At 39.4% G+C, this 24,180-nt stretch overlaps 2 protein-coding genes across 4 annotated transcripts; one reads left to right on the top strand and one right to left on the bottom strand.

Moving 5' to 3' along the window:
• Positions 1 to 2,349: 2,349 nt before the first annotated feature.
• LOC135463683 (solute carrier family 49 member 4 homolog) lies at positions 2,350 to 9,394 on the bottom strand. Its single transcript, XM_064741065.1, has 12 exons — positions 8,904 to 9,394; positions 8,289 to 8,379; positions 7,996 to 8,159; positions 7,755 to 7,821; positions 7,099 to 7,175; positions 6,857 to 6,904; positions 6,044 to 6,173; positions 5,416 to 5,524; positions 4,887 to 4,954; positions 4,091 to 4,209; positions 3,632 to 3,814; positions 2,350 to 3,198 (listed from the first exon to the last, which is right to left on the bottom strand). The coding sequence occupies exons 1-12, from the start codon at positions 9,298 to 9,300 to the stop codon at positions 3,050 to 3,052; spliced, it is 1,602 nt and encodes a 533-aa protein (XP_064597135.1). The 5' UTR covers positions 9,301 to 9,394; the 3' UTR covers positions 2,350 to 3,049.
• Positions 9,395 to 11,986: 2,592 nt separating this feature from the next.
• Positions 11,987 to 22,612, top strand: LOC135472977 (uncharacterized). 3 transcript variants are annotated; one of them, XM_064752750.1, is made up of 12 exons: positions 11,987 to 12,657; positions 13,163 to 13,317; positions 14,055 to 14,242; positions 14,844 to 14,995; positions 15,391 to 15,528; positions 15,843 to 15,970; positions 16,634 to 16,805; positions 17,065 to 17,210; positions 18,054 to 18,166; positions 20,407 to 20,530; positions 20,750 to 21,032; positions 21,405 to 22,612. In XM_064752750.1, exons 1-11 carry the CDS (start codon positions 12,227 to 12,229, stop codon positions 21,010 to 21,012), a joined length of 2,010 nt encoding a protein of 669 aa, XP_064608820.1. In that variant the 5' UTR covers positions 11,987 to 12,226; the 3' UTR covers positions 21,013 to 21,032; positions 21,405 to 22,612. The 3 variants fall into 3 exon arrangements, with proteins under 3 accessions (XP_064608820.1, XP_064608811.1, XP_064608803.1); XM_064752741.1 differs by having other exon boundaries at positions 20,750 to 21,053; XM_064752733.1 differs by having other exon boundaries at positions 20,750 to 22,612.
• Positions 22,613 to 24,180: the final 1,568 nt, after the last annotated feature.

The following is a 24,180-nucleotide window of genomic DNA, read 5'->3' as shown; positions in this document are numbered from 1 at the left end:
CCACATAGCGGAATCAGACTTTAGCTTCACCTACTATAAATTATATTATTAACTGCCAGCCACTGGGACATTGGTAGAAAGTAATTCCTGCGTTTCCAAGCCATGAAATTGATGCATGTGCTGACCGGAATTTACAGGGGCTAATTCACATGTACTACAGAATTACCCATAACGATAAATGATAATCGATATTCATGCTAGATTCAAAAATGGTCGTAGTACATAATTAAATATTTATTTGCATCAACATCTTCAAGTCGCAAGTATTCCCACGTTTGTCTTTATATGTAAATAATTGAATGCCAAAAGTATTTTAATGATATTTAAAATTCAATTGTTGATATCGAGCAACTGTATTTCAGTTACATTTTACATTAAAAGATTTATTTATTTATTTATTTGATTCGTGTTTTACGCCGTACTCAAGAATATTTCATTTACACGACGACGGCCAGCATTATGGTGGGAGAAAACCGAGCACAGCCCAGAGAAACCCACGACCATCCACAGGTTGCTGGAAGACCTTCCCACGTAAAGCTGGAGAGGAAGTTAGCATGAGCTGGACTTGCTTAATAAAAGAAAGAAAATTTACAATGGCCAATGCCTTAGTAATTCATGTATATTTTTGACAACTATATCGGTACAACTATACGGTATCTATCTTACCTGATTTGGTAAGTGAGAAGGTCTGCCAGTAATCTGCGAATGGTCGTGGGTTTCCCCCGGACTCCGATTTCCGCCCACCATGATGTTGGCCGCCGTCGTATAAGTGAAATATTCTCGAGTACGGCGTAAAATACCAATCAAATAAATAAATAATATTGCGCAAATATTAAAATTCGCACATTAATGAGGACAAAATAAACAAATCTGAACTGATTTGTCAAATGAGTTTTATAAACTCATTTAAAACAATATTACAGCAATAGTTCACAATGTACATATGTATGTATGAACTTGCAAATCGTATGGTATTGAAATATTTAGTTAAATATTTAGTTATGAAATATTTAGTTAAATTATTACCAATACAATGTTAAAAGTATACCATGCGCATATATACATCGCCACAGACAAAGTTATTAGTTTTAAAAGGTAACCTGCGGATGGTCGTGGGTTTGCCCCGGTTCTGCCCGGTTTCATCCCCTTCATAATGCTGGCCGTATAAGCGAAATATTCTTGAGTACGTGTAAAGCACCAATTAAATAAATAAACAATTTTAAAAGGAAATGTACAATTTCTAAAACATACCGTTAAATTTACTAAAATAACAATAACCGTGATATGTGTGTAATTATGTAGTTTGGGGCGTAGGTGATATACATGTAATTATGTAGTTTGGAGCGTCCGTGATATACGTGTAATTGTGTAGTTTGGGGCTTCCGTGATATACGTGTAATTATGTAGTTTGGAGCGTCCATGGTACACATGTAATTATGTATTTTGAGGGGAGGGGCGTGATATACATGCAATTATGTAGTTTGGGGCGTCCGTGATATACGTGTAATTGTGTAGTTTGGGGCTTCCGTGATATAAATGTAATTATGTAGTTTGGGGGGTCCTTGATATACATGTAATTATGTTGTTTGAGGCGTCCATGATATACGTGTAATTGTATAGTTTGAGGCGTCCGTGATATACATGTAATTATGTAGTTTGAGGGGTTCTTGATATACATGTAATTATGTTGTTTGGGGCGTCCATGATATACGTGTAATTGTATAGTTTGGAGCGTATGTATACAATTTATTCATCACTGTGATAGCGTATGTTCAACTCACAAGCAGCCCATGAGGTATTTATCCCGCGAAGTTATATGCTCTGATATAGCATGTATATAGTTTCATTCAAAACTGTTGAACGCATTCAACACAACCACTTAGCATCCACGAGAAGGCGTTTTCGGTTGAAGATCAATCATGACAACGTCCTATTTAGTAACACAAACGTTTTTCCACGTGCAGAGAATCATAAAGACTTTTCATGTTCAGAAATTTTCCGTCCTCATGAAAGAATTTCGTGTTAACTTCGACGGATACAATATTTTTTTTCAGTGATTTTAACGTTTTTTCGGAATCAGTATCAGTTTAACCTACTGTATTGGAGAAAGCAGTACTGTTATACGTCTGAGGTGAGGATACAATTTCGATTGGAACAGATTGCGCAAATATTAAAATTCGCACATTAATGAGGACAATAAAAGGGATGAAAATGACGATGAAAGCATGAAGACGACAACAACAATGAATGTGTCAACACCAAGACGATTTTGGGTTTTATTGTAAAATGACTGATACTTACTGAAATATGTTCTAATCTTTCAGTGATTATGAGAAGCAAAATGGTTCCTACTGATTGTATATGTAACATTTCCACCGTTCCGTATGGAGCATGCTGCTATTCAAGTACAAGCATGATGAATATAACATTTAGTCAAGTAACATAATAGCAGTTGGACCACTTCAAAGTGAAAACTGAAAAATATTTATTTAAATGCATTGAAATGAATGGAAAGACATCTAGTTAATGCACAAGTACCTAGTATATTGAAGATGTTTCGAGACCATCCACATGCCTGTTAACTCTTATGTTTTGTTGGGTTTTTTTTTTTCAAAATCGCGTTCTCACAGTAAATGTATTGAATCTCGCGTTTTTTCACACAAAAAAAGTTTCATAATATTACTGTAGGCCCATGATGTTTTCATTTCATACAACGGCAAAATATGTGCTAACTTGCCAGCAAAAGTATCTAACATACCGTTTAAAATACCCAAAACCATTTCCTCCCGAGGACTTCCCTAAACCCCTTCCAGGCATTTTCCCTGGATTCGAACCGGGGTTTGCAGCCCCGGTGGACTCCGGTTGTTTGGATTTCTTACTTCTTTGGTATTTCTGGCTTGACAGCTCTGCACCGATGCTGTTTCAAGAGACTTGCTGTATAACATTGCCAACTATATCAAGGGAGATAATCTAACTGTTTCGTTACTCTTTGAGACTTTGCCAAAGTTATCTTCTCTTGTGAACATCTTCAGTTTTGTGTCAGTTGTGTTTACGTCTCATCTGGTCTTCTTGCATTTTCTTTAGGCGATTCCACTTCAATGTCCATATTCAAACGGTTGTACTTCTCTTTGACAATAAGCAACATCGGTATGCAAACAAAGATTGTTCCGGGGACACTCCAAGTTGTCCAGCTATCCCCTGAAGACAAAAGACAAAAGCTGCTAGTGAGGAGAAATTATTTCCACTGTTTCCTCAAAAGGATTTGTAGCGAATTCTTGTGTTACTGCTAATGTTTATTTTACGTCACCGGAGAGAACAAATGATTTGTTTAGTGCAGAGACTTTTGTTGAATTATTATATTTTGCCCGTATCACCAGTAAAACGTAATCAAAACTTCAATGTAAATCCAGTCTTACTTCCGCGCAAGGCTGAACTAAAAAAAGTATATTGTCTCTGCTAAAGCCCTTGTTGCTTACATATTTGTTTGCATTTGTTTGAAGTTGCTTTCAACGTTATTTCGGTAAATGTATGGTGACGTCTGTTTGTAGCAGATATACTTTTTTATTTCTGTAGAATTGTGCCGAAAGCTATATATAGGGCCTATGGAAACAATCGGATAGCTCTGGCTCACCTATATTAGGTATCATCATGACAGAGAGGAAGACCAGAGCCGAGATGTTGAAGTAAAGAGTGAGGGCGCCACTTGTCACTCCTTCAGACACTGGGAAAGTGATCTCACAAGACAACTCATACAGTAACGGTACAGCGGAGTTCAGACATAACCCTCCAAGAACCACGGCTATGTACAGGTACTCTGCAAACAGGCACAATGTCGGGCAACTGTCATATAACACTTTACAATGACGTCATTGTGTCTTAAATTCAGTTCAATGAGGAGCTTTTCCCGCCTAATGTAATTTGCTGTGTAGACCACTACCTCAGTCCTGCTTTGTGATTACAACACGTTTTGAACACTTTTAAAGTTTCTGCATTTCCAACATGACCAACATTCCACTCACATAGGTTTTTGGTCGGTTGTGTATTGGTTATCAGTCGAAAAATTAATAGTTTTAAGGTCGATGTTAGTTACCTGTTTGGAACGGTGCTACTTGGATGAACATCAAAGCAATCCAGATAAAGGCACCAGAAGACAGTGCATACAGCACTAAGAGATACACCTTCATGTGTTTGGCAAAGGTGTCCGCGAACCTGGAATATCAAACAGTACAAGATTTTAACACAAAAATCATAGAAATAATGAACAAAAGCTGGTGTGATAGGTTATCTTAGCCGTGTAAAATTAAAGGGGTTGCTATTAAATTTAAAATTAATATATTGTGTTGTCGCGCTATCGGATTGCAGTCAATGCGCCAAAACGACATTAAAAACTAAAGATATGACCTTCTGGTTAAAGATATGCTGATGTAAACGCCATAAGGAGCAGTTCATTGGGTTTGCCCCAGCAGCATTTGTGAAATCACCAGCTGTTGGGGCTCCAGACCATGCGCCAATGTGCTACCTGAAGGCGAAATTTAACAAATAAAATGTCTTGTTGTTGCATTGTCGATCTTTTTGTTTCACTCACAAACAGTGGGAGAAACGCTCCATTTCACATCAAAATACCGTGGTTCTCATCTTTGAATCATTACAGGAAGACAGAAAGGCATGTTGTATGTGGATATATCAAGAGCAGAAAACCACCTCATTCCGCAGCTAAATTGGCGTCGTTTTCTGCGTTTCTCTCAGCCTGATAGGGCGAAAACGAGACCACCGATATTTTATTTGTGTAAGTGAAGAACGACGGAGCGATAGGGCAAAAAGATGTTGTGATGACCCGATGGGCTTCCACAGATTGCATAAGTATGACCAAAATTAATACTGCTTACCTAGCAACGACCATGGCGCCTATAGTACCGGCTACAGTGGCATAAAAACCCATCCAGCCGGCTTGGTCCTAAGAAACAATACACCAGAAGATATTCTGTTTTTTTTTTCAGTTTTAACGTTTTTTTTTAACAGATCTAAAAAGGCTACCACGCAAGCTTGATTTCCATTGGTTCGGTTTTTTTAATGCTGCAATAGTATATCTGTGCCTGAATTGAAAATATTCGAACATAAAATAAGGACAATGTTTACAATGACAAACAAATAAATATCACAAGCGAGACAAACGCAATCAAATTCTAGGATATAGACAGCTGTAAGAGCAGCCATTGTGTCGCCTGAGCTCTCTAATGAGCCCGACAAATGATACAGTTTGGGTCCAAATACTCAAAATAGACTGGAGAAAATAAGACGTCAACATACATGACAGCCTACACACGCCTCTCTTGTATACTTATGCTCATTCTTTCCTTTAAATTGTCATGTTCCATGTTCACTAGAACACGGTTTAGAGAATAAAGGTCGAAGTACTTGTGACACTCCCAGCTTATTAAAGTTGATATCCAGGACGGACATCCAGGTATTCTCAATCCCTATAGACAAGCCATATACCAGAGAAATCAGCCAAAAATGACGATTCCTGGAAATCAAACACAAGGATTATTACCTCTCAGGTCATGTGTCAAACCCTGGAATAAAATCAAACCCTTTTTCATTTGTGTAGAATGTTACCAGTATATACATCACCAAGTCATAGATCGGTATCAGTAGATCCAGGGTCAATCTTGGGTCGGGTCACGCCTAAGATCTTTAAAGAGGATAATCTTAATTACCGGAAAATTATTTAGGTGTATACCGGTAGGCTATAAGTATCTACTACAAAGATAATGAGCTCCAGGACCCCCCCCCCCCACCTCCTCCCCCCCACTTAAAAAGATAAAAAAGAAGTGAAACACGAGTAAAATAAAAATAAAAAAAACGTCATTTGGGATACAAGTGGAATATGCTACAAAATCTGTGAGTTTCAGAGGCTTCCTTAGCTTAATGTAGGAGTACAAAACAATATACGGTGTATGAAACGGATGGGCGAACAGACAGGGGGATTTCACTTAACTGTGCATGAAAATAATTTACTTTCCAAAGAAACTCAACCGTTTACTTGAGCAGTGACATTACTCCTGCTTTAAAGTCCGCCCTGTCCACGGTGGCTGTTATACTGGGAGGGTGTGGAGGTTTAGCCGGGAAATACAGAAGTGTTGCCAGAAAAACTGAACCAGCTATGCCAAATTCTGTCAACAAAAAGCAGTAACACCACAGCATGTATGGGTTTTAGTAAAGAAACATAAAAGTAAAGCCAGAATAAATGAAACAGCCAATCCAAAGCGTGACAACATAAACAGTAACAAAGGAGACTGCAGGGCATTTAGCAAAGCAAAATAATGCTCTGTCAACGAAAACCATAATGCTGCAGAATTTAGGGCTTTTAACGAAGGCATACAAAAATGTCTCCAGAACAACTGAATCAGCTGTTTCAAACTCTATATGTACGTAAACCGTAACAATGGAGCATGAAGGCATTTTCACAAGAAAATACAGAAGCAGTGCCTAAAACATAAATTCCAATAAGAAAATTTTTAACAGAATATTGTGGATATTTCACAGACAACCTCCAGAAAGATGTATTCCACAAAAACCTTAACATGTCGTACACTACGCCTGAAAAGGCGGAAAAACCTTAACATTTAATACAATCCGTCTGAAAAGACCGAAAAAATAACATGTAGTACATTACGCCTGAAAAGGCAGAAAAATATTTCCGTATAAATCACTCTGCGCAGTCAATACTGTGTGCGATGGTGCACTAATCCGACTCTATAATATGTGTGGTTGTGCGCCAATCCGACTCCATAATGTGTGTGATTGTGCACTGATCCGACCCGAGAACCGAAAACAAAATTGAAAATACACCCACCTATGTACAGCAACTTCATAACGTCTAAACGCTCTTGTCCGAGTAATTCTGAAAACAAATGTACAAAATTCTGAATTAAGCTTGACAGCGAATATTAAACAAGAATTGAAGTATTAACAAATTTAGTTATTATTCTGATCAAATGATGTCTTCTTCAATGTTTCCAGAAAAGTTAGAATAATTTATGTGTGATCTTCCACTTAAAAACGAAGTCATCAAGTCTAACTTCTTGCGACACCAACCTTTCATGGCCGTAACGTTGCCACATCCCGGATCACTGTAGTTACCGGACTGTGAGGAGCTGTGCAGCATAGTTTGACTACAACAATATTTACGTTATTCACCAGTGTCTCATGTGTGAACAGCAACTTACAATCCTGTTAGCTCTAAGGATTAACTTTGATTGAATAATTGATTGATTTATTCTTGTTTAACGTCACGTCAGAATGGTTTACACTTACGATGGCTGTCAATGTATTGTACGTGGAGGAAACAGGTGGCAAGTGATTGCCATTTATCGTTTGGCAAGTTATATTCCTAAACGATGAAAGGCAAGTTGTCTTCACCGAATCCACGTCGCCACAGTGATGCCGCCACCGAAATACCATGCCAAAGACACCAGACATGACACCCCACCCTGTCACGTTATACAGCCACCGGGCCAACCAGTCATGTCTCCTTGCTTTAACCTCTCAGTGCTGAGCGCCAAGCAAGGCAGTAGCAAGTACCATTTTAAAAGTCTTTAGTATAGCCCCGAGGTGGGTTTGATCCCAGCCTCTCCCAACTACGAGGCAACCGAAGCAGTAAAGTTAACTGAAAACAAATTTGCTTATATAGTATGAACAGTGAATTATTACGGATGATAATTTTACATACTACGAAAGAACGAGAATTATACCTTTCATTGTAATCGAGAAGCTGTGTCATATTGCAATCAAGTCGATGCTGTGGAACCAAAAGGGGGCCTACAATAAAATAACGAAATAGTCCCAGTTTCACCGATTCGAAAACAAGGCCTGGAACAATGCACGAACCATAATTTTCATGGTATATCAATAACTCCAGTTTCATGCAACAACAAAGCTGTCCAGGGTGGTAAATTATTTGTATTTAGTCTCAGCTGACCTAATATATATTACCTATGAGGAATGACACCGCCACTCCAAACACGTTACACATTGCTCCAATACTGGTGGCCGTGGTTCGCTGGTTTGGCGGGAACCAGACTGCCGAGATAACGGTACATCCCGCCATGGCAATAGGGCCCGCAAACCCATTCAAAATCTGACCGCTGTGCATTAACCTGTTAATACAGAATCAAGTAAATTAATGTTTCACAATCTATGATACTATGTATGTACAAAGGTAACCCATAGTGTGTATTTTCCTATTCATGTCGTCATGAGCTATTTAACTCTAGACTAACACCTACCAGTTTGCCCATGGTTGTTCCTCCGTGATACACCTTATACCCGTTCCTCCAGCAAGAAGAAAACTGCAGACTAAACACGACACTTTCAAGCCTACAGGAGGAAGAATATGTACTACAAATGTAATATACGGCACTTAACAGATTATTGAATCATCATTTTACATCCCAGAATATAGCCCATACAAAAACGGAATTACGAATTTAAGAAGACCACCACGATTTTCTAAGTATGATAAGAAACCGATAATAGAGATCATATTTGTAAGTAGCACAGACCGATTATGAAGATCACAGACTGAAGATTAAGAAAAAGCTGCTATAAAGTAAAGTAGTGGAACGATTACATTTGTGCAAGGTGAACAGCTTTGAACATTCATTCTGTTTTCTAACTTAAAGATGAAATTATTCTGAAATCCTGATAGTGTTGGCCTGAAGATGTTAAGCTTTCAAATAACTCAACAGTTGTCATATGTATGTCGATCGTTAAACTTAATATCTCTCCAGAAGTACTTGCACATTTTATTAACTGACTGAAATATCGCCTCTTTTGGTATAATTAGTTTCTTGTTATGGGTGGAAGTCATTTGTACTATGTTTCTGGAATTATAAACGTACCTTTGGTGTCTAAAAGCCAAGAGAAGAAGACCATAGAGATGACGTATGTAATAGGCCCCCAGTCTGCCAACAAAGCTACATCCCCATCCGACCAGTGGAAGACACGTTTGGCAGACTGGGATATAGGACTCCACGTGTTCCAGACTAGCCCCTGTACGATTGCTATGAGAGAGAAGAGGGTGAGGATATAGAACCTTCTGTTGTAGAGTCTGACGGTTTCCTTGGTGGCAGAACCACGCCCATGTCCCGGCCCCTCCGAATCAGAGCCATCCTCATTGCCACTGTCGTCTTGTACAGATCCCAGACTTGTATAACTGTACTGATCGAAAGTGTTCTCTTTGTGAAGAAGTGGACATTTGTCGCTGTTACTTTTGTGTTCCTCAGTTTCGTCGTCCATTGTTCATTTAAGATCAGGCGATGACAATTATAACACTCAATTACGTCGCTGGTTATCTGTGTGAACAGGTGGCTTAGGTGATACACGGTGTCATTTATCCAGGCTGTTGAACTGTAGTCTTTACTAGACCTATATATCTAAATCACGCATATATAATCGTTTATTAAGTCTGGCCTATCCACCAAGAAACCCATAAACAATGGGGAAGGATAACCAAGCCATATTAGTATCTAGTCAAAGATAGAGATTGGCACACATAAACAAGACTTTACCCAGTACACAGGGTCCAATGTCCGGGCCAAATCAGTACAACTAATACTGGTCCCAGCTGGTGCACAGTGAGAGTCAGTATCCTAAATACCACAAGGCTTGCTATGGGACAAATGTTCAGAACAGTCTCTCTGTCTTTTGACAAAAGCAATTTTGTATTTAACATAGCCATATTTGTGATACTTCATAAAAAGGGTGTAACGTAAATAAACTGCAATTTAAGAAAGGGAATATGATGATGTATATATTGTGAAAACAAATATTATGAAACTAAATGTACGACTATTGTTAGGCTAAATTCTCTTTAGCCTAATAGTAGCCACAAAACGAAAAGTAAGATGTCATATTCAAGATGTCAAAGAACATGAAAGATTCTTATGAAAGCCGGAGTATGACACAGATTCTCTCTTAAGTATTCAAATTTCGTTACTAAATATCACTGATGAAAGATTTATCAATCCTTAAAAATAGTTCCAGCGCCAATCAAATAAATGAATACATCAATAAATAAATAAAAATAGTTCCCGCTCATGCAATTCACAAAAGAAGACACGCAGTCAAGAAGTGAAAATGTTCTTGAGTGCTGCGCAAAACACCAATGAAATAAATAAATAAAAAGTAGTGGACGTAGCCGTTTACAGACTATAGGCTTTGTTCCTTTATCACGCACCAGTTTATTTCTGGCGACGTTTGAAGACAACATATTGTAGGAAAACCAAATAATACAGATGGGTCATAATGCGTAAACATTGCACTTTGCTCATCTTCAACATGTCAGAACACACATTCAGATCATCAGTGGAGATGAAGAAAAACAGTGGACCGAGAATTAACCGAGTCAAGCGGGAAAACTAAAGAACCAGTCGTTACCAACACCTCGAAAACTATAATGATTAAGTGTCTGAGTAGGATATCTTGATTTACTGTATCAATAGCTCTTTCTAGACGGGTAAGGGAAAGAAAGAAGGCTAAATTTATACGACTTTTTCGCAGTCCAATCTGTAAATGTTGAATTTATCTTAATATTTCTGTACCGTAATACGGTGTAGTCAATGCGAAAATGATTGTTGTGTCTCAAACACAAATTAATAGATAAGAAAAGTTACATTTACAAGTATAAATGCCTGTAGTTTCCTGGATTATCGCTCAAGGAAACGGGTCAGACCGGTTAGTTTTACTCTGGCTGAGTTGTGTGTCTTGTCGGCATGGTACCTTTGTCATGACGTTCGTGAGATGAGGGAAATAGTGTCTAAGGGGAATTTGAACTCCAGGCACACATGTAGCCTATACAAACAAGCAAAAGAAGTTAACACGATTTTTTCAAGTCAGTGATAGTCCTCCGTTTTGAAGGCAGACGAGTTTTCCCTAAAGCCCCACCATGTGCGTAGGCCTACTGTTCATTCGGGTTTTGAAAATATCACGTCTATATAGCCTATATACTCTGAATAGTTCATTTAAAATTGTATTACCTGGCTATTTTAGACGAATATACTCGTAGAGTTTTGACTGCATGGCACAGTGCCAAGTGCCCGTTGTCTGGACTTAATATCATTTCATTATATTTTATAAACCATAAAGCTGACCCCGGTCAAGTGAAAATTAGTGAATATACAGGCCTCCTGTGGTGCCGTAAGTGTGCCGTAAGAACACTATTCAGCTGAATGGAATAGGCCTAGAGAGGATACTCCTAGAGAACAAACTTCAGTCGTTACAACTACTAGCTGCCATGCATTTACATTTGCGTATCACCTAGCCTATCAATGGTGAAGAATCGTTCACATACTTTGTTGATCCGGATCAACATCAACATTTATTGGATTGGTCCTTGGCCCAAGGCCAACCCGTGCACGTAATTTCGCCGACAGACAGGCCACCAAAAGACGGCAAAAACATAATGTTCCTGGTGGACGGTAATGAACTGGAAGGCAAAGGCCGCAAACCTCCGCCATAGCTGAAGTTACAAATTCCCGCACTACAGTCAAAGGGACAGTATACTCTGCTCTAATCGGTCATCTGGGATCCATGTCGATTCGGGTTACCAGTGCACATAATTTCATCACAATCCCTGCATAACCTTTCTCGTAAAGTTGCTGACAAACAGACAAATAAACACTGGCACAAACAGGTAGCCCCCATGGTTGAGGAAACAGGCCTAAATAACATTTCCGACAAGCAAGTGAGTGAAATTAGGCCTACTGTCTTACTGTACTGGCTTACCGTACTAACTTGTGTTCTGAAATGATATATTTGACAGTCTTGGTGCATATCCGACAAAAACAAGTATCAATACTAGTATTTGGTCAACATTTTATCTAGGTGACATTGCAACCAAATCCACGTAGCTTTATCCGACTTACATGAAGGTGTAGAATTTAATTTGCCGAGCAAATCACATGACACAAAAATGGCGGCGTTCACAAGCGTGTGTCATTTTGTATTATTTTTTCTTGTGGTGTTTATCGTTGTTTTGAGCGAACAGATATCTCTTTCAAGAGAAGATAGTGATAAGTTGCTATTTATTTCTCGGTCAACATTACTACATGAACATTTAGTGGAGCTGAAGGGTAGTTCCAGATTCAACACGTTCAAGCTGCAGCGGCCGAACGATAATAAACCTGCTAAACTAGCTAAAGCTCATCAGGAAGTTTTGCGCCCGATGCAGGGCAAGATGAAGACTGATGTCAATGGTGGACTCAAACAACAGACACGAATAACAAAGCACCAAAAACAGGTGGCGGATTTTAACATTGCTCATTTCAATAAATTAAACGAAGAAAAGTTGAAAGATGGAGAGATCGTGACGTACAACCCCGGTGACAAGGCCCCCGCATTTAGTCTGATAACATTAGACGGCGTGCTAGAATTCCCTAACAAGGAACTGTTAAACAAGAGCTTGATGTTTCACGTGTATGATCCAGATGTGGGGTTCATGGACTGTCTGTGGAATTCCTTCGTGGCGTTAATCACACCACTCTCCAAACTACCTAACAACACTCATGTTATATTTCTGTCTGATGTGCCTCTCAAAGACGGTTTTTCAACTGCGCTGTGGATGAAACAACAGATAGTGCGGGGTTTTCAATCTATGTAAGGTTTATAACCCACCATGTTTTTTACACAGTCACTGGCAACAGGCCGAAAGGGGCAGTGTAGGCTTATAAACATCAATAGGCAGCACAGTTATTGTACCGGTGCACATCTCTCTGAATGCTCTTATTTCATATCTAATTAAGTAGGCCAGTTTAGCCAAAGAAATGAACCAGCTTATCATATGATTGACTTAAAATTAAAAGCACTCTATGCTAATGTTGAAATGTTAAATACGATTTTAAACAATATGACATAAACCTACGGCTCATACAAACCAGAATTAAAACTTTATCCCTTTTTCTTTTCCCAAGGATGTTTTATGTACCTTTTAGACATACCACAACTGTTTCGTATTTATGTTTGTATTTATATGCTCAACTTCATTATTCAACTGTGTTAATTATTGAACTCCTCTTCCCATCCCACCCACATACAATTCACTGGGAGTGTAAACAGTCAGATTTGATCCATAGGCTGTAATTGAGTTGTTTTCTCCATACAGGTCCAGTTCGGTTAGCTTCAGTGATATTTCCAGTCGGCTTCATTTTGTTGTTAGCCCTGTGAAGGGTTTAGGGAATTGGATACCCAGTGTACTAAAGGAATGGATGTGTGTAGATCACAACTGTGGCTATTCCCAAGTGGTTGTTCAGTCGCCAGGTAACAACATCTGTGTACATGTAATAAGCCAAGCAGTAGGTTGACGGACGTATATTTATTTGATTGATGTTGTTATGTCATGATGAAGAATACGTGTGATTCACGTATAGGACAGTGGCCAGCATTATGGCGTGAGGAAACCAGGCTGAGCAGGGGAAAAACTCACAACCATACACAGGTTACAGGTTGACTGATAGCTGTTAGTCTTTTGAATATGAATATTTTGTACATCAAAATCTTACACTGATAAATATGTGCGTTGTCACAGAATATTTGAAACTGTGAGAAGTTCCCCAGAGAAAATTTTTGCAGATCTTGTACAGTGCATTTAGTTGCCTAGACTTAGTCATTTGTATCAATCGTATGTGTTTTTATTTATTTTATTTATTTATTTGATTGGTGTTTTACGCCATACTCAAGAATATTTCACTTATGTGACAGCGGCCAGGATTATGGTGGGAGGAAACCGGGCAGAGTGCAGGGGAAACCAACGACCATCTGCGGGTTGCTGACAGACTTTCCCACGTACGGCCGGAGAGGAAGCCAGCATGAACTGGACTTGAACTCACAGCGACCGCATTGGTTAGAGGCTCCCTGGTCATTACGCTGTGCTAGCATGCTAACCAACTGAGCCATGGAGGCCCCAGTGTGTTTTGAAGTTGCTACAGAGTTTGTCAGTGGTAAGATGTATTTACAGAGATAAAGTTGTTTCAAGCATGAATTTACACTCTGTTCAGATATCAGTGGTGCCATAGTTTCCGAACGACTGGATGCTCGTTATGATTGGCTGCCTTCTCCTGAGTCCATCTTCCCAAACAAGACTGCTATAGCCCTGACAGATGCAGGCAGTGGTTGTCTCCCCTCACCCGCTGTCAATGGTAGTGTGGCCTATGTGACCTCAGGTGGCTGCTCATTCTTCACTAAGGTAAGAATCAATACAGAATAAAAACCCATAGAAACTACTCTTGTTGCATGTGTCAATTTTGGTGAAACACACTTTACCTGTGCATGTTGCTGAAGGAGCTATGTTCCCCTGTGTTGGCCCGGATAGCACAGTTGGTAGAGAGTCTGCTTCGGGACCGGTAGATCCAGGATCAATCCTTGATCGAGTCACACCTAAGAGTTTAAAAGAGGAAGTTGTAACTTCCTCGCTTGGCGTTCAGCATGAAGGGGATAGTGCAACGACTGGTTGACCCGTATCAGTATAATGGCTCGGGCGGGGCGGCTTACTGGCCTTCGGTAAGTCGTCTCAGTGAAGCAGCACTAGATAAAAGAGCGATGGAAATCCTTCCTGCTACAAGGAGGCACATTACACGTACATGCACCCTAAGGATTTCTTCATCGTCATATGACTGAAAAATTGTTGAGTACGACGTTAAACCCCAAGCACTCACTCACTCACTCCCCCTGTGTTGTATGTATCAACAATTATAAACTGTGTGCATTTTGTTAAAATGTGAACTTAATGTGTATCCATGTTTATGCACATTGTATGAATGTTAGGAGGACTGATGTTGTCATTGTAGGTGGCTGCCATGCAGAAATCAGGGGCTATAGGTGTGTTGGTGACCTCTTTTGTCCCAGGGCACCTCAAGGACATGAACTGTGAGGGAGAAGAGTGTAGCATCCCTCTAAGGATCCCAGCCAGTATGGTGCTCGGGACACCAAGCCTGATAGGGTAAGGAGATGTGGTACTACCAGCACCCAGTTTTGTATTGTTTCAGTTCCAAGACAATACATGTATGTTTGTCCAGTAGTATCTTTGAGTGATGAACAGGATACAAGTAAACTGTAATGGTATTCTGACAGACAGAGGTGTGGCAGATGTGTTTGGGGCTCTTCTCAACTTCGAGAGAGTTAAAGTAGTTAAGATCTTAATAAATGCCCATGAACTTCATACAGATTGTCAAATGTCAAATGACCAGAAGTGAGAGCTTTACTGCTGTACCATTACACGTAAAGAAGAAACATGGCAGATACATAACAACCATATACATGTATACCACACAGATTTGGTTGACTTTTGGGGTATGCCTACAATAATCATTGATTACATTAGGCCTTTTGTTTCAGAGACAAGAAGAAGACTGTGTATTTCCAGACCACGCCATCAGACAATTACCATTTTGCAATCGACAGTGAGGGGCGTCTCGCCGAGTCAGGCTGGTGGCTGTATCCATCGTTCAAGTTCCTCGTGTGGGAAGCTCAGTGGTTAGTGCTTAACACATAGTACATTTACATCTCTGAGCAACCTGCGGATGGTCGTGGGTTTTCGCTGGGCTCTGACCATTTTTCTCCCACCATAATCCACCAATGCATATGTGAGATATTCCTGAGTACTACGTATAACACCAATCAAATAAATAAATCAATCAAATATAGTCCAGAAGGGATAATGAAAAGCTACTCTGAACCAATGTCAAGAAAACAGTTCTAACAAGGCTTTACACTATGTGAATTGCGATGTTAACCACCAACCAATGTGTAGCCTACTCCTGATTGTACAAAGTGTTTTGCTGGTACAGGTTAAACTACAAGACTGAGCTGAGTGGCCGGCTGGATGAGGCCTCCCTGGTGGTCCCTGTGTTCAGCAGTCAGGTGATGCAGGGTCAGGCAGGTGTGGTGGCTAATGTCACACTGCCTTCCATGGAAAGTGAGTGTCTCTCATGTTTATTGGGTTGTAAATTAGAACAAACTTATTTAGGATACTAGTATATATTTTTGTTCAAAATTCCAGACACAGTTATATCCACTTGTCTTGTGTCAAGGCATTCCTTGTTTATAGTTAACCAATATTTCTTCTGCTTTTCTCCAAAGATTTTTTGGAGGGGTGGGAGTTATTAGATACTAATTGCATGAAAAGTATCTGCTTAAACCTTTTCTCCCCGCCATCTTAATGATGTCTACTCAGTCAAAAGAATATGATCTTAGCTCTCTAAGAAAGCTTGGCATGCAAAGTGATTACCACTATAAATGAAGAGCTATCCTTTTAGCACTGCTGGTTATGAAGAAATAAATGTTTGAAATATATTTTTGAACAGACAAGGATAATGTATAAAAGCTTTGTTTTATGTGATTTTTAAATTCTATCAGATGATTTTTTTAGATGATTTGAGGGCATCTTATTTCCTTTTTGTTGTAATTTTTGATGTTATCTTTCATTGGATGTAATGGTGTGACTAGCATGTTGAAATTATCTGGCATTTGCCACATTAGTATAAATTTAGAAAACTTCAAACTTACTATGTGCATGTAAAGGCTTTGTTAGAGAATGGCCATAACCGTTACATGTACATTCTGTGTATTATGGCCACAGAGATGAGGCAGTATGGGAAGGTGGAGCTGGACATGTCACTATCCTGCCCAGGCACTCGGGACACCAGCTGTGCCCACTGGGATCACACCATTCAGCTGTTTGTGTGTTGTCTAGGGAGACCGCCCCAGTTCTGCGAGCTGGAGATTGGCCGCTGGATCTCGCCATTCAGAAGGTACATTTCCTTGGGGGTAACTTTTTGCACAAGGTAACCTTTTGTGGATTCCAAGCATGTCACATGTAAGACAAGAAATGTGTATGTTTTGCTTTAACTCAGGATCCCCCATCTTTGTCAGCCAATCAGGAATGATTCTGTATGCAGTTAAAACACAGCTATGCTGCTTATGAAGAGCCAAACATGATTTGTGTTCAGAATATTGATGAACAAGCACCAAAAGCCTTGATCTAATATAGATTGTGTTTACCTGTTGTAGACGAGTGGGTCGTTGGTTGACGGACATCACCCCACTTCTTCCTTTGTTAGATGGGCCCTCCTGCACATTCACAATGAAAACAGCTCCCTGGGCATTGCCATGGATACCATCTCTTAACCTGAGATTTTCACAGCCTAAAACCCAAGGTTACGTGAAATCGGTCATTTTGAACCTTCGCTTGGAGCTTCTCGCTGTATTAGGGAATAACAACACATTATGGGTTACTGCTCATTCGGATCAAGTGTTTGTCTCACTACAGTAGAAGGGCTCTGGACCATAGAGCTCACAGATTCAATCAAGCTCGTGCGAGTTCTGCTGCAGGTTTTGTTGGAGCATAGTTAATGGCGGCTGTTTATTGTGGAGAGTTTGGGTGGTTGTTTATTGTGGGTGATCTGGTTTCTTCCAACCACAAACCTGACTGTCTTTGGTTCGGCTGCAGGCAATAGGCTTCTCATACTTTTAGTCAATGTTTGGCATTGTTTGACTGAAACTGAACTAGTGTGGAAATAAAACCACAATCATTTAATTCACTCATTAACAAAGGTATGATTTCCTCCAGGCTGTTCATTTTCTGCAACTTCTCAATCATACTACCTTTATATCAGTGACATATAATTGAGTATTGCTATAAATACATGTTCCCCTAAAAGTAAGAAATGTGCAGATTCAAAGTCCAGATTAATAACTTAGTATGAATAAAGTAAATAGTTTGTTCCAAAATTATTTTATTCATTCATATATGGTGCACATCATAATGTACTTATGGACAACCTGTACTTTGTAGCAACCTGCGGATCGTTGTGGGTTTCCCTCGGGCGTTACCCGGTTTCCTCCCACCATAATGCTGGCCGCTGTCGTATAAGTTAAATATTCTTGAGTACGGCATAAAACACCAATCAAATAAATAAATAAATAAATACTTTGTAGCAAACTTTGTCATTAAAATGATATAATCGTGGTATTTGGAATTTCACGTCCAATTTGCACAGGAGTGTACCCAGCCTCTGTTCTGCCGTTGTATCATCCAGGAGCCACTTTTGATAAGAAATACAACTCCAACTTCCAGCCAATTCAATTCACAGTACCTCAGGATACTAAAAAGGTAAGGTGAATATATGAAAATGTATGTGTTGATGCTGTACTAATGTATGCAGATTTTGTGTTGTTACATGTAATTAACTTCCTTTAAGGGTTTGTAATTTGTATCTTATGATTTAAAGTAATTGATGACATAATAAAAATTGCTGTAAACATGTAAAAACAGATAGTATTCACCGAGAGATAAAAACAGTTACTACCATGTTTTTGAACGTTTGTTAAATTGGCATTACTTTATTATTGAATTTCACATTTGATGTTTGAAAATGTACTTTCAGACGTTCAAAATGGTAGTGTTTATGCCATCACTGAATTTTTTTTAAAATAAGAAATTAATAAAATAAAATTTTTTTAATAATGCCACTTTTGGTCTGCGAACGCTCTACCAAACTTGGACTTTCTTCACATAAGCACTTCATGCTGTTTTACAGGCTCACATGCTAATGTGAATGCAGGTGCAGATTTATTTGTTCAGTTTTTGTAAATGTTGATGTAATTCTGTACTGAGTTACTCCATCATGACAGGCTCCATGTTTAAGTGACTCTGTGTCACATGCTGAGTTACTCCATCATGACAGGCTCCATGTTTAAGTGACTCTGTGTCACATGCTGAGTTACTCCATCATGACAGGCTCCATGTGTATGTGACTCTGTGTCACATGCTGAGTTACTCCATCATGACAGGCTCCGTGTTTATGTGACTGTGTCACATGCTGAGTTACTCCATCATGACAGGCTCCATGTTTATGTGACTCTGTGTCATATGATGAGTTACTCCATCATGACAGGCTCCATGTGTATGTGACTGTGTCACATGCTGAGTTACTCCATCATGACAGACTCCATGTGTATGTGACTCTGTGTCACATGCTGAGTTACTCCATCATGACAGGCTCCATGTTTATGTGACTATGTCACATGCTGAGTTACTCCATCATGACAGGCTCCATGTTTATGTGACTGTGTCACATGCTGAGTTACTCCATCATGACAGGCTCCATGTGTATGTGACTCTGTGTCACATGCTGAGTTACTCCATCATGACAGGCTCCATGTTTATGTGACTCTGTGTCATATGATGAGTTACTCCATCATGACAGGCTCCATGTGTATGTGACTGTGTCACATGCTGAGTTACTCCATCATGACAGGCTCCATGTTTATGTGACTATGTCACATGCTGAGTTACTCCATCATGACAGGCTCCATGTTTATGTGACTGTGTCACATGCTGAGTTACTCCATCATGACAGGCTCCATGTGTATGTGACTCTGTGTCACATGCTGAGTTACTCCATCATGACAGGCTCCATGTTTATGTGACTGTGTCACATGCTGAGTTACTCCATCATGACAGGCTCCATGTGTATGTGACTCTGTGTCACATGCTGAGTTACTCCACCATGACAGGCTCCATGTGTATGTGACTCTGTGTCACATGCTGAGTTACTCCATCATGACAGTCTCCATGTTTATGTGACTGTGTCACATGCTGAGTTACTCCATCATGACAGTCTCCATGTTTATGTGACTCTGTGCCACATGCTGAGTTACTCCATCATGACAGGCTCCATGTTTATGTGACTGTGTCACATGCTGAGTTACTCCATCATGACAGGCTATACATGTATGCTTACATGCTGATGTGGCTCTGTGTCACATGACCCCATTTACCCCATCATTACAGGATCTATGTTTACATGTGGATGTGACTCTATACCACATGCTGATTTACCCCATCATGACAGGCTCCATGTCAACATGTTGATGTTATTCTGTGCCACATGCTGATTTACCCCATCATAACAGGATCTATGTTTACATGTGGATGTGACTCTGTGTCACATGCTGATTTACTCCGTCGTGACAAGCTCCATGTTTACATGTTGATGTTAGTCTGTGCCACATGCTGATTTACTCCATCATAGCAGGATCTATGTTTACATGTTGATGTGGCTCTATGTCACATGCTGATTTACTCCATCATAACAGGCTCTACATGTATGCTTACATGGTGATGTGGCTCTGTGTCACATGACCCCATTTACCCCATCATTACAGGATCTATGTTTACATGTTGATGTGACTCTGTGTCACATGCTGATTTACTCCATCATGACAGGCTCCATGTTTACATGTTGATGTGACTCTGTGCCACATGCTGATTTACCCCATCATGACAGGCTCCATGTTAACATGTGGATATGACTCTGTGACACATGCTGATTTACTCCTTTTTGGCAGGTGTTGATTTACTCAGTGATCACAGGTCATGGCAGTGATGAGAACGGGTGTGGAGAGTTCTGTGTTACCTCCCATCACTTCAATGTGAACAACATCACCACCAACATCACCTTTGATAATGCAGGTAAATATCCAATTCACTCTATGTACAAGAATGTACCTCTTTTTCTAACACAAGCACAGGTACTGAAATATAAGCTAATCTTGGAACAGTACCACAGTTTGGAATCTGCGTAGTGATTTGTGTTGCATACCTTCCTATTAACAGTCCAGTTTACAGATTAACAAGTGTACAGTACTGGTCACATATAACACAGTATACTAATATTGCTGTTCTTTTCAGGCACACCCGAGGGTTGTGCTGATCATGTACCTGCTGGAGTGATCCCTAACGAGCATGGCACCTGGCTGTACGGCCGTGATGGCTGGTGTGACGGACAGCAGGTGGACAGCTGGCGGATCGACATCACCAACCATGTGACCACAAATTCATACAACCGCTTGCAGTATTACGGGTGGTTTAACGGCACTGATCCCAACCCTAAGGAAAACCCTGGCATCATAATCCTGTGGTCCTATCTGGTCTACTATAAACCATTCTCCTGATCAGAGGAAAACGGAGGAGAGTATGCACCATTCCCCGTCAGGTGGAAGAGTATTTAGTGCTTTTGTGAAAGTAATAGTGGATATAAAACTAGACCTGTATGTGTGAAAGTTATAATGAGGGTTCTTGAGAGTTCGTCTGTTAGTGGATAAATGGACATACTTGTACTTTTCAGAACCATTTACAGAAAATGTTAATTGTACAAATGTCTTATGTACTGCAGGATAGTACTATAAGTACAGTGGTCTTCTGTTTTATTTAGTTGTGTGGAATTCTTTTTTCAAACATGATACTTAACACACAAAAAAGTGCTATATTATTGTGAAAGTTTCTCACATGTGTTTATTGTTATTTGCTCGTGTAGTTTTCTAATATAAACATTGTTTCTTTGAAGAATCCTTGCCATGCGGTGATGCAGGCTGTGTACATGTTGACTTCCACCCCAACCAAGAAAAGACTGTGATAAATGACAATTTGTGCATTGACAGTTCCAATAATTTTTCTCCAGTAAATGTATACAAGGCTATTCAAGGAGATACACCAATGATGATTTCGAATTTATTGTTTCATGCTGACTGGTAATGATCCTGTGGACATTTTGTTGACTAATTTATAAATGTAATCATTGATGAAGACGACATTTGCCGAGGCCATGTTTCAGTGCTGAACTGTGAATTCTAGGTTTATTTTGCATCGGTTGTGAACGTAATGTGATTTCGTCTTAATAGGAATGCATGTAAGTTGAAGACTGTTAACTTGATTTCATGTAGTTTTTATCTTTAATGCACTAAAAGTTAAGTCATACTTAAAATCTTAGTACTAGTCCTGTTTTGAGATAGGTACAGATGATATTTTAGAAGTGGATTAAGTAACAGTATTACCGTTAATAGAGATTACACTTTCTGAATACAGCACAGATTCTAGTGCTGAAATTTGGCTGAGACCAACAGGCCTTCCACAAAAATAGAAGATAGATGACCAGTATGCTTTACAGCGAACATGCATTACCATGGTTGAGTGATCTAGACAGTTGACATGTATTGCTGTCGATTTGGTGCCTGACTCTGAGGTCACTGGTTCGAAACCTGCGGTGGTCTCAGCCAAATTTTAGCACTAGAATCTGTGCTATTTTCAGAAAGTGTAATCCCTATTAATGATAATACTGTCAGTCTTGTTTTCATGCATTACTGTGGTTTGCTACTACCAGCCTTAATACTTAATGGTATCTTAACATCTCTTAACATCTGATCCAAGGAGCTTAAAATTTGACCAGGTGTTTTATTGTTGTGTTTCTGAGTACCAGGTAGTTTGTGGCAATCAGAAATTAGGGCCTATCCACCAGTATCCAACTTAATAGTGTGATGGACAAGCCTATGTCATTGATATATTGGTACATTATTGATGTATAAGTTACCAAAAAAGGTAAGAGCTTAGCTTGTCATGTACCGGTATGCAGTTTATGAAAACTTGAAGTGGCAAATTTGTACAAGAATTTAAGAATTTATTGATCAAAATATTGCTGTAGATATGTATATATATATTTAGGCCTATTTCAGATGTTATATGGAAAATGTTAAAATTTATAATAAAATGGTAAATGTCCAGCCTATATTATGATGACTTTGTGAGAATGATTTCTGGTATAATTATCCAAGACATGTCGGTAGAAGGTCTACAAGCCTAATTGCTTATCACAGTGCAGGCATGAGGCCTTAGAGTACCGACGTTGATAAAGGAAAGATCCTACCAGCTTGATGTTTACGAAATATCACATTAAATAAAGGTGTTCCAGACGAGACAGGGTGGCTGTGCTGACAGGCTTTAATTTTATAGTTCTGATTTTCAAATTAATCTGATTGACCACAAGCGCTGGAATCTAGTCAGTAAATCGTGTTTGTGCCATATAAATACAAGTTCATGGCATATATACTTTTTATGCTGATGTATATGTAGGATGCTGGTAGGCCGAGATGGCATAGCCTACCAGTATATAAGGTTTACAGACTGGATTCGACCGCCTGTGGAATGAACCACCCGTTAGAAATACACGAGTTTCTAAGAGAAATATTTTTGCTTTTCTCAAGGGTAATTCAACATATTTAACTGCACTTTCCTGATACCCTTCCCTAGAATATCTTTAGTTAAAATTTAAATAACCTACTGGTGGGACTATATATAAAAAAAAAAAGTCAATACGAAAAGTAAGGAAACTTTCGTGCTACCGGTAGGCCTACAGGTAATGATACATGCATTTCTGGGGCTTTATTGACAGAAGTCTTTGACATCAAACAACATGCCGGAGTAGGGTAAACCATGCAGTGCACAGCCACGCTGTTCCAGTGGTGCACATATTTATGTATCGACTGCTGTTCACGTGCTGTCAAATAAAGCAGTAAATGTATTAGAGAAGACAAGGTACGGGTTACGAGAACCGTAACTGTTCCACTGGGACCGACACCAGGGGACTAATGTCTCATACTGGAATGCCCGGCACCGCTAACCTCAACTAAAACTGTCAACAACTGGTGTTCTTACACACATTTTGAGCGATAGAGTTACTGAAAATAAACTTTGTATTCAGTTGTGAATTTGCTTTCTTCCTCTGTTACTGACATTCTTGAACGAGTGGTAACAGAGCCGATTCGGCGCTCGTCAGAAAAAATGATAACTTTAGTTTGGACTTTCACCTTTCCTACCGTGGATCCAGCCTTAGAGTTTGCTTGAAGTGCAAAAAGCACGTGGCAAGCGGCCATATTATAGTATACTATAGGTTATATGTCGTATGTGAAATACAATATTACATGCTATACAGTTGTATTTATAGTAGAAAGTACCAACATACATACGTGTGTAAGCATGACCAGTCCCCTCGTAGAGATTTTCATGTATCGATATTTATTATAGCATAGGCACTGAGAATTTCTGGCTCGTTTTTTAAACATTCGGAAATAGTGCTTTTTTTTTTAAAGGTTTAAAAATCATTTTCAAATCATTAAACATTTCTTTTTTATAGGTTTAAAAATCGTTTCAAAGCTTTAAATATGACATTCATTTTCACAGCTTTAAAACTTTTGTCCAAAGCCTTAAAAATATGGAATAAGTAGCACAAGAGAGCCCTATAATTTTGAATTCAAGGCAAGAATGACCAGAAACCATTTTCCCTTCCACCA

This window comes from Liolophura sinensis, chromosome 1 (genome assembly GCF_032854445.1).
Source record: "Liolophura sinensis isolate JHLJ2023 chromosome 1, CUHK_Ljap_v2, whole genome shotgun sequence".
Taxonomy (NCBI): domain Eukaryota; kingdom Metazoa; phylum Mollusca; class Polyplacophora; order Chitonida; family Chitonidae; genus Liolophura; species Liolophura sinensis.
This window is presented reverse-complemented; position numbering and strand designations above follow the sequence as displayed.